At 33.0% G+C, this 19,608-nt stretch overlaps 4 protein-coding genes across 6 annotated transcripts; all 4 read right to left on the reverse strand.

The window, feature by feature from the left end:
- LOC123014411 (lysosomal alpha-mannosidase-like) lies at nt 1–3,837 on the reverse strand. Of its 2 annotated transcripts, XM_044413511.1 has the most exons (13): nt 3,694–3,837; nt 3,466–3,568; nt 3,328–3,409; nt 3,062–3,247; nt 2,539–3,012; nt 2,268–2,487; nt 2,014–2,216; nt 1,765–1,961; nt 1,517–1,716; nt 1,127–1,464; nt 784–1,078; nt 466–729; nt 1–404 (listed from the first exon to the last, which is right to left on the reverse strand). In XM_044413511.1, exons 1-13 carry the CDS (start codon nt 3,778–3,780, stop codon nt 39–41), a joined length of 3,015 nt encoding a protein of 1,004 aa, XP_044269446.1. In that variant the 5' UTR covers nt 3,781–3,837; the 3' UTR covers nt 1–38. The 2 variants fall into 2 exon arrangements, with proteins under 2 accessions (XP_044269446.1, XP_044269447.1); XM_044413512.1 differs by lacking the exons at nt 3,466–3,568; nt 3,694–3,837 and having other exon boundaries at nt 3,062–3,237; nt 3,328–3,381.
- Nucleotides 3,838–4,861: 1,024 nt separating this feature from the next.
- Nucleotides 4,862–8,603, reverse strand: LOC123014569 (lysosomal alpha-mannosidase-like). The gene is made up of 14 exons (XM_044413745.1): nt 8,510–8,603; nt 8,359–8,461; nt 8,232–8,313; nt 7,998–8,183; nt 7,473–7,946; nt 7,198–7,417; nt 6,937–7,139; nt 6,688–6,884; nt 6,435–6,634; nt 6,048–6,385; nt 5,710–6,001; nt 5,399–5,659; nt 5,190–5,339; nt 4,862–5,138 (listed from the first exon to the last, which is right to left on the reverse strand). The coding sequence occupies exons 1-14, from the start codon at nt 8,588–8,590 to the stop codon at nt 4,911–4,913; spliced, it is 3,015 nt and encodes a 1,004-aa protein (XP_044269680.1). The 5' UTR covers nt 8,591–8,603; the 3' UTR covers nt 4,862–4,910.
- A 1,278-nt stretch (nt 8,604–9,881) lies between these two features.
- On the reverse strand, nt 9,882–13,634 carry LOC123014385 (lysosomal alpha-mannosidase-like). Of its 2 annotated transcripts, XM_044413465.1 has the most exons (11): nt 13,469–13,634; nt 13,306–13,414; nt 13,170–13,251; nt 12,607–13,117; nt 12,421–12,554; nt 11,537–12,365; nt 11,142–11,479; nt 10,688–11,091; nt 10,510–10,628; nt 10,311–10,457; nt 9,882–10,257 (listed from the first exon to the last, which is right to left on the reverse strand). In XM_044413465.1, exons 1-11 carry the CDS (start codon nt 13,556–13,558, stop codon nt 9,943–9,945), a joined length of 3,078 nt encoding a protein of 1,025 aa, XP_044269400.1. In that variant the 5' UTR covers nt 13,559–13,634; the 3' UTR covers nt 9,882–9,942. The 2 variants fall into 2 exon arrangements, with proteins under 2 accessions (XP_044269400.1, XP_044269402.1); XM_044413467.1 differs by lacking the exon at nt 13,469–13,634 and having other exon boundaries at nt 13,170–13,241; nt 13,306–13,379.
- Nucleotides 13,635–14,882: 1,248 nt separating this feature from the next.
- Nucleotides 14,883–18,702, reverse strand: LOC123014280 (lysosomal alpha-mannosidase-like). The gene is made up of 13 exons (XM_044413311.1): nt 18,477–18,702; nt 18,322–18,430; nt 18,187–18,268; nt 17,955–18,140; nt 17,706–17,911; nt 17,380–17,647; nt 16,907–17,329; nt 16,453–16,858; nt 16,056–16,396; nt 15,584–16,005; nt 15,400–15,530; nt 15,190–15,339; nt 14,883–15,141 (listed from the first exon to the last, which is right to left on the reverse strand). The coding sequence occupies exons 1-13, from the start codon at nt 18,564–18,566 to the stop codon at nt 14,932–14,934; spliced, it is 3,024 nt and encodes a 1,007-aa protein (XP_044269246.1). The 5' UTR covers nt 18,567–18,702; the 3' UTR covers nt 14,883–14,931.
- Between the last annotated feature and the right edge of the window lie 906 nt (nt 18,703–19,608).

A 19,608-nucleotide genomic window follows, 5' to 3' on the forward strand; every position in this document is an offset into this window, starting at 1 on the left:
AAAAACTTTATTTTCTTATTGCATTAAATCGTCATTCGTTATTTAACTTTAATTATAAAGGTACGAATTTGCATGGGATCTAACGTAATCTGCAGATCGGCCAATGGTGAAATTGAATCTTTTTCATTAGTCGCAGAACCACCATCTTTGAGCGCCCAAATGTACTTATCCTCAGCTGCATATTCATCATACCACTGATTAGCACCCAACGTAGTTTCTCTAATTTCAGTTATTTCAAAAAGAGTAAATAGACCTTCTAGATTCACTGTTGCTGTAGTCGATAAAGTTGCGTCTTCATTATTTTCCAAAATATGTTCCAGTCTTAAAATATAGCTATTTTCCTTCCAGGGTTCGAAAGTCAAAATGTGGACATTGTCAGGAAGATTAGTTTTCAAACCTTCAAACTAAAATGATTAACCATTAATAAGTAATTACAAACATAAGTCGTAAATTATTAAGTTTTACATTAAAGTTGAGAGCACTTTGAACTTTATCTAAAGATAGACCGTCTGAAGAAGCATCACCAACAAGTACTAGAGGAGTAAGCAGTTTCTTCAAAGCCAATTCTCGTTCTTGGGCTGCTGTTGATTTACTTCCATCTACATTATTGTCAGTAGAACCTATAACCAAGTAAAGCTGACCACGCGCAACTACTCCTTGTCCAAATTCTTCGTCGTCGAGACTTTCGCCAACACCTTTGTTGTCGTCTGCCAGAAGTCGTCTATGAAGCTAATTTTAAATTTCAAAATTAATGTTATTTATTGTCATAAAAAGAAAATTTACCATAAGTTCAATGTCTCCGTTGTTTAAGCTCGAACCTCCTTGAGCTCGATCGTTAAGAACCGCCACTTCCAGTTTCTTGGTTTCGTCTCTAATTACAATTTTTGAAGTAACGGGATAGTAGTTACTGCCAATCGGTTCAAGGGTTGAGTCATATTCGTAATCATATCGTTTATTCAGCTGTCTTTTAATCAGTTCACGACCGTTAGAATCGGTAAAGAAGGATTCGTCATTGTTAAAGTCATTATTAACAGTAAATCTGCTAATAATTTCTCGTCCAATTCCAGATTCATTATCTCTGTTTACAAATAAGTTTAAATATTATCTTTATGGTAGGTACACTTACGTTTCTATTGGACCAACAAGCCAATCAAATTCAATATAATTATCATTTTCGCCTTTGTAAACTCTAATAATTTGGATAACCCAGTCGTTCACTTCTTGGCGGACTTCATCTACTAGAGATCCGATAGTTGAAGTAACACTGATTGAATTGCTTATAACTGTAGCTTCATTTTGTTTGGGGCGGAATATATAAGCTCCAGACGCTTGGTTTTCATCACCGTTGTTGTCTCCATTAAAACCGTGATAATAAAAGAATTGTTGAGTAATGTTTACAGTTTGTCCATTCATAGTAACAGATTTCAAAAGACCAGTTTTTTCATCAATTTCAAATCCAGTTGTCTAAAATTGTTAAATTCGATTCTTCAACATTTTTTAACTAAAATATTCTTACATCAGTTCCGAATTTAAGGTCAGGTGATTGTTTAACTGGAAGCGATTTTGAAGAAACTTTTTCTACGTAATACAGTTTGATTGCAAAACCAGGAATATCGTTTGCGGCAAAAACTAACTCTTTGGGACTTGGCGATCCAAAATTTGTATCTACGTAACTAAAGCTAGAGATACTGTCAACCAAATCAGCAGTTTCTTCTCCTGTTAATTAAATAAGTCAAACAAAGTACACAATCGTTGAACAATTACCATCTGGTCCTGTGATTTTGTAACTACCATCTGGTACAGGCACGCGCACGTAATGTGTAACTGGCCGTTCAAGAGGATTGTACACTGATACAACAAAACGATCAGATTTGGTAATTTCACAAATACTAACATTTGACAACAAGCAAGTTTCTAAGTTTAAGTTAATGTCAGAAGAAGCATCTTTTTTGAGAAGGTCACTAAAATGTTTTTTGATAGGTATAAAGTTTTGTTAACAATTATTTTACTTACGTTACTATAACGTTTAATGATGGTTCAGCTTTTTTAATACCTTTGTTTAAAAGTCTGGAATAGTCATTAGCTACAGCTTCTTTTGCGGTACCAGTAATGGCATCGTGATGTTGCAAAATGCCTACTGCTTGTTTTAGAAGTGTTAAATCATCATCATAGTCAGCGCCTTTGACTTTTGAGAATGATGCCAGTTGTTTGCCAGCCTAATGTTTAATTTATTTAATTTTTGAATTAGATTAAGTAATCTAACAAACCTGCAAAATGTTATTAGCTGTTCTTTCAAACCGTTTGGCATTAGGACGTGAAGTAAAGTAACCAGTCCAATAGCAATGTGAAGCAGAACCGTATGGGAAGAAATCGTCAGTCTTTAGAGTAAATTTGATATTTTTGCTAGTGGCCTCATCATTCACTGCTTTGATGTAGCAAGACGGAGTTGAGTAAATTATATTAATTTTGTCATTGCCTTTAAAACCACTAAAATTATAAACTAATGTTTTGCTATTTATATGTTGGAAATAAACGTACGCTATAAGTTTGTCCATGTTAACAAAATTTTTTTCTGCCGATTGATACTGGAAGTCTCCTCCCATGGGGATAAGAAGATTGCTAGTTTGATAAAATGCAGCCCATGATTCTACTTTTTTTTGGAAATCTTCAACTTTTTTTGGAACGTTGTAGTCGGGGCTTCTAGTATCATCATTAATGACTTCATCTCCACACTCAATGTCAAAGCAATAGCCGGCTGGAGAAAAATAAAAATCGGGAAAAATGTTTGTGAAAATATTGATATTCTCAGAGTTGGCACTGCCTCTCCAAATAACTTCCATATTCTTGTCGGAGATTCTTTGGTCGCGATCATTGTAATCAATTCTGGCAAGGAACACGCCGTCGTAGCCCAACTGTGCAAAAATGGAAGCTTGTTCCCGACTATGACCGAAAGGATCAATTTGCCAACCGATTCTTGGAATTCCGCATTTTCCAATTGTTTCATTAATTAATCTAAAAACATTTCGTGAAGGTATAACAAAATGAAAAAAATTTAGTGTACCGAAGACCGTAGGTGAATTGATCAATTGTCGATTGATAATTAACAGCTGCTTCATCATTCATGGACCAAGCCGCATTGATAATTTCAATTTGTCCGTTGTTGACCAAATTAACAAAATCTTCTCTTATGTTATCGGGTTGATGTTGCCACCACTTCCAGAAAAACGCTGTTTCCACCTGAACAAATCTGATTTGTTTATTAGTTTATATCAGTGATAAGAATTCGATTGTAATCAAATTGCAACGACCTTGAATCAAAATATTTACCTCCTATCCGGGTCCGCTTTGAGTGCCTCTACTGTTGATGAAATAATGTATTGTACTCCGGCCTTTTGTATGTCATTGTGACCTAAAAATATGACGAATTGATTTTCACAAGTTGACAATATCTTATCGAAGACATACTTCCGTAGTAGTATTGATCAACAGTTTTCAACCATCCAACGTCATCGTGTGAATGAGGGATGAGATGAACATTAATTTTGTTGGGATCTACGGCATGGCAGACCTAAAATAAATTGTTCGATTTTGATAGCTAATAGTGGCATGCAGACGTGCACTGAATTCGGATATTTGTTTATTTTATTAATGTGAGTGAATGACAGAACAATAAATGTAGTTGGATTCACTTACTTGGCAGCTTGACACCTCTTCACGTTTTATTGGGGATGAGTATCCCCCAATGAACAGCACCGTCAACGCGAGTAAATATTTGATCATTTTTTTTATTTAATAGAATCAAAACGGTAACTAAAAGTTTAATATTGTTGATGTTGCTTTTAAATATAATTGTCTCAAGTGTTTCAAGATAAAGATTTTTCATTATGATTAAGGAGTTGTGAATTGAACTAGCAACACGTCTATTTTTACCATACAAGCAAATGTTTTTTTTAAGAAAATATAAACAATTAATTAAAAATGAAGCGACAAGTAACAATTTTTTTTTAATAAGAGCATCATAGAACCTTTATAGTCAGGAACCACAAGTGATTACAGCTTTTTACATACAAATAAATATTTAGTACACAAGCCCTAGGTAGTGCACTATGTAGGGATATTGTGCATGTGGATAATTTAACTACTAATTAATTGATAATTTGTAAATTTGTAAATACAGCTTGTAAACAAATATTAAAGCTCATTAAAATCCACAAAAAAGTATTATTTTTCAAAAAATTCGTCGGTCAAAGCCATTCATGGTATGATAAAAAATAACGCTGATTGACAAATTGTGTGCTTGAAATTTGTTAAAACTCAACTTAATAAATTTTATTTTCATATTTGCATTAAAAATATGCGCAAATTTTGAAGGTACTCTGAATTGTAAAAATATTCTGGAATCATCGTTTAAGAATCGTCGTAAGTGCAACAGTAAGTTTTTATTAAATTAATGAATAAATAAGATCATGTGATTTTTGAGTAAATGCATTTATTCAAATTATTATTATTAACAATTATTTCTCAGTTTTTCTTTAGAGATTATCGTATCACAAAAAAAATTCTAAAACATCATGCACTTCTGTCACTTTATTTCGTTCCTCACTGTAATTTTTTATTTTTATTTTTATTGTATTTAAAGACTCAATCAAATAGTTTTTGGAACAATTAGTGCAAAAATTTGTTTCTAAATTGAGTCTTTGGTTGTGAAATTTAATCGGTATTTGTTTTGAGCTTTTATTGTGAATGAAAGTAAAATTTTTAGCAAGGTTGTTTTCATAATAAAAAACTTTTGATTAGAAACACGAAATGAACTCAACGAAAACGATATGGGGTTTTATTGTTTTAAATTTGATACTAGTTATTTCTAACACATTTTATAAATTTTTATTTTAGGGGTTATTTATACATATTTATCTTATTTTAGAAGCTTTTATAATAAATGTACGTATCTGCATTGGTTTCAATGTAATTTCAAGCTCTCCGGCTTTTAGTGGAACATATATACTTTTATTTATTGTAGATGTATTACTTTTAGTTTTCCACACGTATTTTGTTCTAGCGTCAAAGTCTTCCATCCATTCATTAGCCCCTAATGTTGTCTCTTTGATTTCGGAAATATCAAAAAAGGCAAATAAGTCCTAAAAAATGGTTTTCAAAATCTTACTAAAATTAATTAAAATGTAGTTTACCTCTAGATTTACGCTAACACTCTGTGATAAATTTGTATCTTCATTATTTTCCAAAATATGTTCTAATCTTAAAACAAAACTGTCCTCTTTCCAAGGCTCAAATGTCAAAATGTGGACGTTATCAGGAAGGACTTTTCTAAGTCCTTCAAACTATTGAAAAAAAAAATCTTAAATTAAAAAAAACAATTATTCAGTTCTATTAATCTTACAGAGAAATGTAGTACACTTTGTACTTTATCAAATGACAAATCGTCAGATGTTGCATCACCAACTAGTACCAACGGACTCAATAATTTTTTCAGAGCCAATTCACGTTCCTGTGCTGCTGTTGATTTGTTTTCTACATTTGAATCGGTTGAACCAATGACTAAATAAAGTTGTCCTCTTGCAACTACTCCTTGTCCAAATTCTTCGTCATCAAGCGGTTCCTCAACTCCTTTAGCGTCATCTTTTAAAAGCCTTCTGTGAAGCTGATTTTACATTTATAAAACATTAATCAAACAAAAAATTAAGTACCTACCATTAGTTCAATAGCTCCATTTTGTAAACTTGAACCTCCTTGAGCCCTATCGTTAAGTATCGCTACTTCTAATTTTTTCTTCTCGTCCCTAATTACAATTTTGGAAGTCACAGGGTAGTAGTTACTTGCAACAGGTTCAAGTGTTGGATCATATTCGTAGTCACTACGTTTATTTAACTGTCTTTTTATCATTTCGCGTCCGTTGGAGTCCGTAAAAAATGTTTCATCATTATCAAAATCTTTAACGGTGAATCTGCTTATAATTTCACGGCCAATTTTGTTATCTTTGTCTCTGCATAGAATAATCATACAACAAATTTAAATTGTTAGAAACTTACACTTCAATTGGACCAACAAGCCAGTCAAATTCAATGTATTTATCATTTACTCCTTTATAAACTCTGATAATTTGAGTAACCCAATCGTTGACTTTTTGATGGACTTCGTCGACCAGAATTCCCGTAGTTGAAGTAACAGAGACTGAGTCACTTACAACTGTAGCTTCATTTTCTTTAGGACGGAAAATATACGCTCCAGAAGCTCGGTTTTCATCACCGTTGTTGTCTCCATTAAAACCGTTATAATAGAAGAATTGTTGAGTAATTTCTACAGTTTGTCCATTCATAGTAACAGATTTCAAAAGACCAGTTTTTTCGTCAATTTCAAAACCGGTTGTCTAAAATTTTACAATAATAAGATTTGTTTTCTTTTTGTTGAAAACTCACATCAGTTCCAAATTTGAATTTGTGCGTTTGCTTTATCAGAATTGACTCTGAAGTGATTTTTTGAACATAATATAATTTCACGCCAAAACCAGGTACCTCAGTGGCAGCAAAAACTAATTCTTTTGTGCTTGGCACCCCGGTGTTCTCATCTATGTAATCGAAGCTAGAAATACTGTCAAACAAGTCGGAAGAAACTTCACCTATTGGCAACTGAAGTTAGATAAACAAAGTAAAAAATTTTGATATAGTTTACCATCGGGACCAGTTATTTTGAAATTACCATTTGGTACTGGTAATCGTACGTAATGTGTAACTGGACGTTCAAGAGGATTGTAAACAGTTACCACAAAGCGATCAGATTTGGTCGCTTCACAAATACTAACATTGGTTAACAAACAATGTTTTAGATTTAAATTGATGCCAGAGGAAGGGTCTTTTTTGAGCTGATTTCTAAAATATTTATAAGAGTACGATTGCAGATCATTGTAATTTTCCAACATACGTTATAATAACTCCTAATGAAGTTTCGGCATTTTGAATACCTTTAGCTATTAACCTAACGTAATCATTAGCAACAGCTTCTTTTGCTGTGCCAGTAATAGCGTCATGGTGTTGAATAATACCAAGTGCTTGTTTAAGAAGAGTTAAGTCTTCTTCATGATCATTACCATTAATTTTTGAAAATGAAGTCAATTGCTTACTGGCCTGATAAATAAAACTACAATTGTTCTAACTCTAAAGAACTGATTATTATTATACTAACTTGTAAAATATTGTTAGCTATTCTTTCAAGGCGTTTGGAGTTTGGACGTGACGTGAAATATCCAGTCCAGTAGCAATGAGAATCTGAACCGTATGGGAAAAAGTCATCTGTTTTTAGTGTAAACTCTAAATTTTTAGCAGTAGCCTCATCATTAACTGCTTTAATATAACACGACGGAGTGGAATATAATAAATTAATTTTTTCGTTGTTTTTAAAAGCTCTAGAAAATGAAAAAATAAAAATAAATTTTGTTTTTATGATATTAGCAAACATACGTAATAAGTTTATCCATATTGATAAAGTTTTTCTCGGCTGATTGATACTGGAAATCTCCCCCCATGGTAATTAGGATATGGTTTGTCTGGTAGTACTGGGCCGTCGATTCCATTTTCTTTTGAAAATCTTCAATCTTTTTGGGGATGTTATAATCAGGACTTCTGACGTCGTCGTTTAACACTTCATCGCCACATTCAATATCAAAGCAGTAACCAGACGGGGCGTGATAATGATCGACAAAGATACTTGTAAAAATGTCAGTGTTGTCCAAATTTGCACTCCCCTGCCAAATCACTTCCAGATTTTTATCGGATTTTCTCTGGTTGCGATCATTGTAATCAATTCGAGCAAAAAATACGCCGTCAAAGCCCAATTGAGCAAAAATCGAAGCTTGCTCTCGACTGTGGCCAAAGGGATCAATTTGCCAACCAATTCTAGGAGTCCCACATTTGCCCACAGTGTCATTAATTGTTCTTAAATATTAAATTTAATTATTTTACATCACAACACATAAATGAGACTACCTCAGACCATACGTGAATTGGTCGATTGTGGATTGATAATTTGTGGCCGCTTCATCATTCATAGACCACGCTGCGTTAATTATTTCAATTTGTCCGTTATTGACTAAATTAATAAAATCTTGTTTTATACTGTCAGTCTGCTGCTGCCACCATTTCCAGAAAAATGCCGTTTCGACTTGAACAAATCTAAATGAAACACGAGAAAATGTAATCTCTATAATTTTCAAAACCTACCTCCTATCCGGATCACTTTTAAGTGCTTCCACTGTTGAGGAAATGATATACCGAACTCCAGCCTTTTGAATATCAGATCGGCCTTAAAATATATTTTTTTTTTAATTCTAAAAAGTATCCAACTTACTTCCGTAAAAATATTGATCAACAGTTTTTTTCCAACCAACATCATCATGTGAATGTGGGATTAAGTGTACGTTGATTTTATTAGGATCTGTTTTATGGCAAACCTAAAATTTCACAATTTTTTACCAAAATATACTGAAAGATCAGCTTACCTGGCATGGGGGAACTTCCCCACGCTTGATGGGGGATGAAAATCCTCCCACAAAAAGTATAACCAAAAAATATTTAATCATCTTTGAACAACAATTTGTGTGTACAGGAGATTTAAAATAAGTTTGCTTGAAGTGTTTAGGTGATAACGGCGCTAAATTTTACAGATATAGATAGAATCAAATTTCAAACGATGTAATTTGATGATACTGTGAAGCACCTCTTTAGATATTTCAACAAGTAAATAAACTTGTATTGTTTATATTTGGTAGACTTATAACTCAAATATTTACCCTTGTCTCCGTAGTAACAAAATCAGTAACGTGTCAAGATTGATATCATTTTTAATTGATGTAAAATAAAATTTTTATCGACTTTACGTCTATCAAGATTTGCCCGAAGCCTTATAACTGTTTCCGAAGTATCGAAGCTCATGTGCATACTATGTTAAATTTTAATCTGATATACGAGTCTGCTTATCTAAACTTTCTTATTTCTCTTTCTTTAAATTTTCCAAAACAATTTCAACTTTTAGGCTTGTCTAAAATTCAGATTAATTTTCCGACCGACCTCCTAGCCGGAATGCTTCACCAGAAAACCGCCAGCGAGACAAATTTGCTTTGCACAGGCTGATATTTTTCTGCACTGTTAGTCAAGTTTATAACTCTAGATTAAACTTAAATTACTGGAAAAATCGAGACCATCGCATTATCAGGACTGAAAACCGGCACCCGAAAGTTGTGAAATCGCAAGAAAATATTGATTCATAATTTAGACGTTTGAAAGAGAGAACAAAATTTAACGGCAAAACCGCAGGTGCTCCACTTTTGAAGCAAAACAATCACGGAAATTCGTGTGCTTCAACTTTGCCAACTTTTGCTGTGTTGGTGAAATATTGGAGTGTAGTCGAAAGGGAGTTATAAATAAATTTATGGAAAGGGAAACGCGAGGAAATTAACAATTTATGGATCTATCCAGGAACTTATTTTGTGCCATTTGCGTAAATGCCGCGTTTGTTCGCGAATTGCTCGGCAGATACGTGCTTGTGTTACTTTGCTGTTCGATCAGAGGGAAGTCAAAAGACATGAGCACTACTTTAAAATAATTTAAAAGTTTTGAAAGATGTTATTTAATTTATGATTCTAGAAAATTAGGAATTACAGATCGTGGTAACCCTACTAGTAGCTATCTTTAGATACTAGTTTCATTATCTAATTTGATTTGTTTCATTTACTCTTCAACTTCTATAGTGTACCAACAGCAACTTCTAATTTTAGAATTCTTACAATTAATTATAAAATTTTTAATTGTGGTTTTGAACAATTTATGCAATTAGAATAGGTAGGTATTTCGAGTATAATAAAAATCGGTAAAAATATTTCCAGAAAGTACATTTATTATTAGACGACTTTTATGCCAGAATATTTAAACTTGCTTAGAAAAGCATATAAATAGTCGACATAAAGACAACTAGCATTGAGGTAGAGCTCAAAGCTTGACTATTGTTGCTATCGTCCTTGCCATCAGTGGTTCCGTTATCCTCACCGCCGTCATTATTTTTATCAGTTTTAAAAATAAAAGTTTTAATTTCCATTGGTTTAAGGGTAATTTTAAGATCTGTACTATCGTCAGTTAACTTTAAGGCCCTTGCAAAACGTTTAATGACACTACTGTCCCCAGTTTCGAGTTTTTGGTTAGCGCCTAAAGTTACTGGTATAAGCTCCGTAATATTAAATAAACTGAAAAGATCCTAAAATAAAATAAGTAAGTGTCATAAGAAGATTTTTGTGCATTTTTTTTTACAGTAAGATCAATGGTGACCTCTTTTGACATTTCAGTGTCTTCATTGTTTTCGAAAATATGTTCTAATCGTAAAATGTAACTGTTATTCCATGGCTCTAAAGTTAACATTTGGACATTATCCGGAAGTGATGTTTTAAGACCTTCAAACTGAAAAAAAATATCAAAACTGTAAAAGTGACAAATGATAAATGAAACACACTTTAAAATTAATTTCTTCTTTCAGTTGATCTAATGTAAGATTTTCAGCATTTCCGACCAAAACAAGAGGTGCAAGAAGTTTTTTGTGAGCTAAATCTCGTTCCAAAACGGCTCCTGAGCCTGAAATAATGTTTATTACATCTCTACATAGATTTTGGCGGTCTTTGCTTAGTCCTTACCATCAGTTTTTCCTAACGTTAAGTAGTGCTGTCCACGAACATAAAGACCTTTTCCGTACTGTTGTTCATTTAGTACTTCGTTAACACCAAAACTGTCGTCAGCTTTTTCTCTTCGGTGAATCATCAATTCAATTTCTCCATCTTTCAAACTACTTCCACCTTGGGCGCGATCATTTAAAACAGCGACTTCCAGTTTTTGAGTTTCGTCTTTGATCACAATTTTAGAAGTAATAGGGTAATAGTTGCTGGTAACAGGTTCTTCACTGGAGTCATAATCGTAATCGCTTCTTTTGTTTCTTTGTCTTTTGATTTGCTGACGTCCGTTGGCATCAGTGTAGAAGATCTCGTTGTTTTTAATAGAACTTGCCGTAAATTTTGTAAACACCTCCTTCCCTTTGTCACCACTGTGACCGAAATTATTAACAAAAGTAAAAAAAAGCAAAATTTGACTTACAGTTTAAGATCCCCTACAAGCCAGTCAAATTCAATATAACTATCGTCTTTTCCCTTATATACTCTTATAACTTGAGTGATTTCGTCGTTGTATACTTGTAAAATTTCATCAACAAGATCACCTTTTGCAAATTGTAGTTTTGGTAAGGCTGTTGCTACCTGTATAGCTTCTCCGTCTGGTCGAAAAATGTAAGCACCAGATGCTCTATTAACAGCACTGCTGGAACTACCACTATAGCCATTATAAAAGAAAAAGTCTTGCACAATATTTAGATGTTGTCCATTAATTGTTATTGTCGCTAATTTTCCTTTTGTATCGATCGTAAAACCGTTAGATTTCTACAATTTTACTTCAATTGTTGTTTGTATTTTAACTCCAGATAGTATAATATATACCTGGTCCCCGAATGCACGATCAGTTGTAACGTCTTCAAATTTATGGTATGATTTTGAGATTCCATCAATTTTCTCGACGTAGAACAATTTTATACCCAGTGGTGGCAAATCTGCAGCTTGGAACACCAACTCTTTTTTGGCCGGTGTAGCACCTTTAATAAAACCGAAATCGTGCATAGCATCGAACATGTCGTATTTAATTTCCTCGTCATCAGGTCCTGTTACTTTGTAATTATCTCCATCAACTGGAAGACGTACGTAATGTGATACAGTTTTCGAAAGTGGATTTTGAATAGCAACCAGAAAACGGTCATTTTGTGTGGTGTCACATATACTAACATTTGACAACAGACAAGTAGATAATTTAAGATCAACACTGACATTGTCGTTCTTTTTGAGAAGATCTCTAATAATATTACTAAGAGGTTTTTGAGCTTCTTTGATTGCTTCATCAAGCTGAAGACTATAATCATCAGTAACCGCTTGTTTCTCGGTACCAGTAATGGCGTCGTGATGTTGCATGACACCCATTGCCATTCTTAGTTTGAGAATATTCTTGTCGTCGTCATTCCCATTAATTCGAGAGAAAGTTGTGAGTTGTTTAGCGCTTTGAAGAATGTTGTTACCAATTCGTTCAAATCTTTTTGAAGCTGGTCGTGAAGTAAAGTAGCCGGTCCAAAAAGAGTGGGAATCGGATGCGTAGGGGAAGAAATCGTCTGACTTTACTTTCAATATAATATTATTCTTTTTAACTTCATCTTTAACTGCTTTTATGTAACAAGAAGGTGTTGAGTATATGACGTTGTACTTTTCATGGTTTTTAAAACCTCTGAAATAAAAAAATGTTTTTGTAAAAATCTAGTTATTATCGTATGTGTACTCACTCAATTAGTTTATCTATGCTTGCGAAATTAATTTCAGCCTTTTGAAAAGTGAAATCACCGCCCATAGGTAATAAAATATTTTTTGTTTGGTAATATTCTTTATATGTATCTAATCTCCCAGTGAATTCTTTAACCTTTAAATATACAATTCAGAATCACTTAAAAAGATAAAATGTTTTAACTCACTTTATCGTCAATGTTATCATCGGTAATATTAGTAGTATCATAGCAAGTAACATCAAAGCAGAATCCACTTTCACTAACGTAAAAATCTGGAAACATCGTAGTAAATATTTGGGCATCGTCAAAATTATCGTTCGTATTCCACATAAAATCTAAATTTTTTTCTTGTTTCCTTTTGTCTTTATCTCTGTAATCCAGACGGCCAATGACTAACCCTTCGAAACCCAACTGCTTCATGATTGAAGCATGTTCACGACTGTGACCGAAAGGATCAATTTGCCACCCAATTTTAGGTTTTCCACATTCCCCAACAGTATCGTCCAAAATCCTGAAACCCCAAGTAAACTGATCGATAATGGATTGATAATGAGCTGCTGCTTCATCATTCATAGACCAAGCTCCGTTAATCATTTCTAGTTGACCAGTATTAACTAAACTTATGACTTGTTTACGTATGTCGGTTGTTTGGTCGTTCCACCATCTCCAGAAGAATGCAGTTTCGACTTGAATAAATCTAAAATTTTCAAACACATATTATGTTTGAGAAGATGCATCGTTCTTGCTACCTTCGTTCAGAATTGGCTGACAAAGCCTGAATGGTTGAGTCTAGAATGTATTGAACTCCCGCATTTTCGTAACTATTAAATTCTTTTAGTGGGTGTCAATTATATTAGAGGTTTGAAACAAAATAAGGGTGCTTACGTCCAGTTCCGTGGTAGTACTCCTCGTACGTTTTTAACCAACCGACATCATCATGAGAGTGTGGAACCAGATGCACATTAATTTTTTCGTCGTCTATAGGCTTGCAAGTCTACAATTAAATGTCAAATAGTATTGTCAATCAAAAATTTTGATCATTTCTTACCGATTTACTAGCACATGTGCTTTCTGTTCCTGTAATAGGACTAGAAACTACAAAATACAGTTCTAGACCTAACAGAAGTAACACTAACATAATTTTGGGTTTGTTCAACAATCAAACTATACGTATTATGGATAAAAATTTTACGTCATATTTATATCGAGCAGAACATATCGAGATCCTTGATAAGATAAAAATCAAGTGTTTTTTACCTTTGTAAAAAAATAATAAAAAAAATCCATTTTTTGTGGAAAAATTTTTACTTTACCTATTAGTAGATATAACAAAAACTATTAATTATTAATAGTTAAATTATTATATTAATAATTATTAATTATTAAATTTGGATAATTTTGGTTTCATTCTAGAGTTGATTGTGGTTAAAATTTATATTGTCTTAGTGACATTTTTTAGATGAGAAACGAAATCGAAATTTTTTTCATAAATAAAATCCTACTTTATGCAATAAATGATAAACAATGATATGAATTTTTATTTCGCAGAATATTTCCTTATTTCCTGCGTTGTGTCAATATTAGATTTAAACTTTATATACAGAATGTTCCGCTTTTAACATTGCAAATTTAAACAGGTGACAGAATATTCAATTTTAAGATAAAAGTTTCTATAAACATGTATCGAAAAATGCTACGCGAGGAAGCTACACTCCCTCAAAGCGGTGCATCATTTAATGGATTTTTTTCAATATTTCAGAAACTATTGTAGATAAAATTACAAAATTTGGTACAAGTGATAACCTTTATACACCCAAACGAATTCAAAAATAAAATGTCAAAGTTTTTACTCAGGAGTATCCTAATTTTGGGGGGTTTAGGGTAAAAAGTACCCTAACTGTTTTGGTTGTTGGTTCTTGCCACTTTCAGTCACAAAATTCTAAATTTCATAGTTTTTGACAAAAAATAGGTCTCTTGCGTTTTTTCGATACAATTTACCGTTTTTGAGTAAATTGAGTTTACAGACCTTAAATAGGATAAAAATTAAAAATTAAATTCTCTTACCGTTTAAGACGCCCGTGTTAAAAAAATTTGGCAACTGATCTTTGAATTTGTTCAGGTGTTTAAAGGTTATCAGACCAACTTTTGTAGTTTTATATATTCTGCAATAGTGGAAAAACCCCATTAAAAACGCACCCCTTACTGACATAACATTTTTTAATACATATTAATAGGAAACTTTTGTCTTAAAATTTAATATTCTATCACTTGTTTAAATTTGTAACAATAAAAACGGAACATCCTTTATATTACTTTAGACTTTAGAATTTATCGCATTTTTTGCAGATCAATCATATCCTGTAAAAATTGACAAATTGGTTAGGTATCACTTTGATTTAAGTGGTACAATAAAGATAGGCTTATTCTTTCGGTACTAATACAACACAGAAAAACACCGAGTATAAGAAAAGTAATACGTATATTGAAAAGTTTTAAATAGAATTAGCATCGTTATTTTTTTGTTACTTTTACAATAAAAGTTCTAATTTGCATAGGACCCAATTCAATTTGTAAGAGATTATCTGGATCCAATTTAGCTAAAGGCCTGCGAACAATGCCGTTCCAAATTAGTTTTTCTTCATTATTGTAGTCATCCAACAATTGATTCCCACCCAGAGTCGTTTCAACAATGTCACTGATATTGAAAGTGGCAAAGAGTCCCTTCAAATTAGTTGTCAGCTACCTATAAAAGAGCTTGAACTAATTTACCTCTAAATCAATTGTAACAGCTTGTGACAATTTAGCATCTTCGTCCTTCTCTAAAAAGTGTTCCAGGCGTAATAAGTAAGTATCGTCTCTCCAAGGTTCAAAAGTTAAAATGTGTACATTATTGGGTAATGATTTTGTAAGACCTTCCAACTTGTAAAAATAGTATTATAATTATTATTCTTAATATAGTTGTTACTTGAATCTACCTACCTGAAAATGCAATAAATTCTGTACTTTTTCTAAAGAATCAAATTTCTCGTCAGTGACATCCGCTACGAGTATCCAAGGCGATAGTAGTTTTTTCTGTGCCAAATCTCGTTCAAAAGCTGGTGTAGAAGTCCCTTAAAAATAAATATAATTCAGAAGAAATTTGTCTATAACTTTAGCTACCTACCATTTTCAACAGTAAATTCTGTAGACCCGAATGTAAGAAAATGTTGACCTCGAACATAAATCCCTATACCGTATTGTCGCTCATTTAAAACTTCTTCCACTCCGAAAGAATCATCTCGCGAACAACTTCTGTGAATCATTAATTCAATACTTCCTTCGGTCAAACTGGAGCCACCTTGGGCTCTATCATTTAACACAGCTACCTCCAAGCATCTATTTTCATCTTTGATAACAATTTTGGAAGTTACAGGGTAGTAGTTACTAGCAACCGGTTCTTCCTCGGAATCATACTCATAATCGTTCCTGGTATTCAGTTCCCGTCTAATTTGCTCACGACCATTGGAGTCAGTATAAAATACACCAGCATTGGTAAAATTATCAACCGTAAATCTCGTAATTACTTCTTTGCCTTTTTGATCGACCCTAAAAGTTAAAATTTTAATTTGTTAAATCAAAAACTTAACCAAACAAACCTTTGCAGATGTCCAACAAGCCAATCAAATTCAATGTAAGCATCTTCTTCTCCTTTATAAACTCGAATAATTTGAGTTAGTTCGTAGTTATAGATTTGAATAAACTGATCGACAAGATTTCCTTTAGCACTTTTAAAAGTGATTGCTTGTGTGGTGAAAGGTATTGCTTCGGTTTGAGTTGGTCTAAAAATATACGCTCCAGATGCTCGATTTTCACTACCACCGTTGCTACCCTTGAAACCAGTATAGTAGAAAAAATCTTGCGTTATATCTAGTTTATTGCCCCTAATTGTTATTGATGTAATTTTACCAGTTTCATTATCAACATTAAAACCGTTTGTCTGAAATCAAATACTTTTAATAATTTTCTTTCATTTGGAAATATAGACTAATTAACCTCAGTTCCAAAATAAGTATCATCTGAATTAATTTCTTTAAAAGACTTATAACTAGTTGAAGATGTATTAAGTTTTTCGACATAATAAAGTTTAAGACCTAGAGGAGGTAAGTCTCTAGCCGCAAAAACTAATTCTTTTGAACTTGGTTTTGTGTCTTCATCCACGTAATCAAAGCTGTGAATTGTATCAAAAATATCATATATTTCTTCCCCGTCTGGACCTACGATTTTATAACTGTCACCATCAACAGGAAGTCGTAAATAATGAGTAACAATTCTAGAAAGAGGATTTTGGACAACAACTAAAAATTTATCTTGTTGTGACTCTTGACAAATGCTCATGTTGGCTAAAAGGCAAGTTGTCAGATTTAAATTAACTTCTTCGGAATTCTTCTTCAAAAGATTGCTAAATGTTTCATTTCAATTTAAGTTTGCTATAGTATTGTTAACTCACCCAACAATAATCCCAGCAGGTGATTCAACCTCCCTTAATGCTTTAGTAAGAATTCGAGTATAGTCGTCAGCTACCGCTTGTTTTTCAGTCCCTGTAATAGCATCATGGTGTTGCATCACCCCTATAGCTGCCCTCAGAGCATCAAGACTATTGTCAAAATTTTGTCCATTTACCTTCGAAAAGGCGGCGAGTTGTTTGGCACTTTGGAGGATATTGTTTGCCTGTCTTTCATATCTTTTGGAAGTCGGCCTTGACGTAAAATATCCAGTCCAAAATGAATGATTATCAGAAGCGTATGGGAAGAAGTCATCTGTTTTTTCAGTCAGTTCTTTTGAGTTTTTGGTAAGCTCCTTGTTTACGGCTTCGATGTAACAGGACGGAGTTGAATAAAAAACATTGTATTTTCTGTGATTTTTAAATCCTCTAGAAAATTGTTTTGTAAAGTTGAGTACTCATTGAGTATAATCAATTACTTGATAAGTTTATCTAAGTTTGAAAAGTTAATTTCTGCTGCTTGATAATGAAAATCTCCACCCATTGGGATAAGGAGATTTGATGTTGAGTAATAGCCGACATAAGTATCCATTTTTTGAGCAAACTGTTCAACTTTTTCTTGTAAGTTATATTCTGGGCTTTCTTCGTCGTCGATTATAGTTCTATCGGAACAAATTATATCGAAGCAAAAGCCTGATTCTGAGACGTAGAGATCGGGAAACATTGTAGTAAATATTTCTGAGTTTTCTGCAATACTTGAAATTGATAAGAAATCAGAAAAAACGTTTTGACAATCCAGAATTACCTAAATTGGCACTTGAATGCCACAGTAAATCCAAATTTCCGTTCTCTCTTCTTTTCTCTTTATCTCTGTAATCAATTCGTCCAACAACCAAACCTTGAAAACCAAGTTGAGCGAGTAGCGAGGCATGTTCTCTGCTATGTCCGAACGGATCAATCTGCCAGCCGAATTTTGGCCTTGCACATTCACCTAGAGTATCGTTCAAAATCCTTGAGACAAACAAATAAACAAAGTTAAATTATGCAAATTTACCGGAAGCCCCAAGTGTACTGATCTATGGTTGAGTGATAATGAGACGCCGCCTCATCATTCATGGACCAAGCCCCATTAATAATCTCCAATTGTCCATTATTAACCAAATCAACCACGTCCTGCTTGACCCGGCCGTTTTGTTTTTGCCACCATTTCCAGAAGAAAGCAGTCTCGACTTGTATAAATCTCCAAAGGTAAATCTTAAATTAGGAAACAAATATTTTCTTGTTACCTTCGCTCCGGATGGCTTTTCAGGGCCTCCACGGCCGACGCAATTATATACTGCACACCTGCGTCTTGCTGAGTGTTGGCAACTACCAATTAAACAATTACTCGACCGTTGGGGCTCGAAATTTAATTACAATACCTCCAGATCCGTAATAGTATTGGTCCACTGTCTTGAGCCAGCCGACATCGTCGTGCGAATGCGGCACTAAGTGGATGTTTATTTTTCCTTCTTCGGTATCATGACAAGACTGCAATCAAATATTAACGTTGGTCTTTGTTATGTTCAAGACTTACGTTACAAGTGGCTTTTGCTCCTCGCTTCACAGGAACGGAAGCAGTTAAGAGGTTTAAGGAGAGGAGTATAATTAGTGTACGGTGATCCATCGTTCGAACTGATGTAATTTAGTCTACATGTTTGCTTTGCTTTATATGTTGGCAAGATTGTCGTTATGGAAATTAACTAAAAGCCACTTAAATTTTAGATGCTATCGATGCTTCTTTTAGCGGATTTTACCGAGAATTAATCGGATTTGTAAATGACTGGTCCAGCAATGAATCTGAGCCAGGAAAAGGCCCAGGAATATCACCGAACAAAGAGAACAAGTCAAATTTGTTTATTAGATTCGTATATATGTCATGGATAACAGTTTTGAACGGATGAAATTTATTTTTATCATTATAGTTCACAGATAGCAGTATTGCATAAGGAAATAATAGTTTGTGAACTTGTGGTAATCGTCCTAGAAGTTATCACTATCATCTCAATTAAAACCAAATAAATATTTTCCATCTTGTTGCGTTGCTAAAAATTTGCAAATCTTTTAAATTTATATGAGTAAAAGCTTATAAATTTAAATAAAATTTTGTTTTAATATCTCATTTTGACCTTCAATTGACATAATGGTAGAATTGTTATCATTAGTTTCATACCTAAAAACTGTGTTTTTCAACATGATATCAAAAGTAAAATGTAGGTAACCAAAAGAATGCGAAAAATTTTAATGTGATTTAGAAAATTACGCTTTTAATTTAATAATAATTTAAAATAGTTGACAAGTTGACAGAAAATGAACAATAATTTTATGTAGAAATAAAATATGGCATAAAATACCTTCACTCCATAATATTTTTGTTATTAAAATATAAAAAAACAAATTAAACTTAGTTCTTAAAAAATCATATAGTAATTAATTCGTTTATTTACAACAACAGACAACAGAGGTTTATGCAGTATTCAAATTTCTAAACTTGTTTTAATTTTTTCATTTAATTTCGTAAGAATAGCATTATTTATTTAGCATTACTTTTTAACGTCACACAAAAGTTACAAAATTTGAAGATACTCGTATAATTAGAAAACAAAAAAATAATACATTAAACCTTGAATGATCAATAAAATGAATAGATACAATAGCTTCTTTTGAAA

The sequence above is a fragment of the Tribolium madens genome, unplaced genomic scaffold (genome assembly GCF_015345945.1).
Source record: "Tribolium madens isolate multiple individuals breed KSU strain unplaced genomic scaffold, Tmad_KSU_1.1 Scaffold_97;HRSCAF=244;Tcas5.2_LG3a, whole genome shotgun sequence".
Classification (NCBI taxonomy): Eukaryota; Metazoa; Arthropoda; class Insecta; order Coleoptera; family Tenebrionidae; genus Tribolium; species Tribolium madens.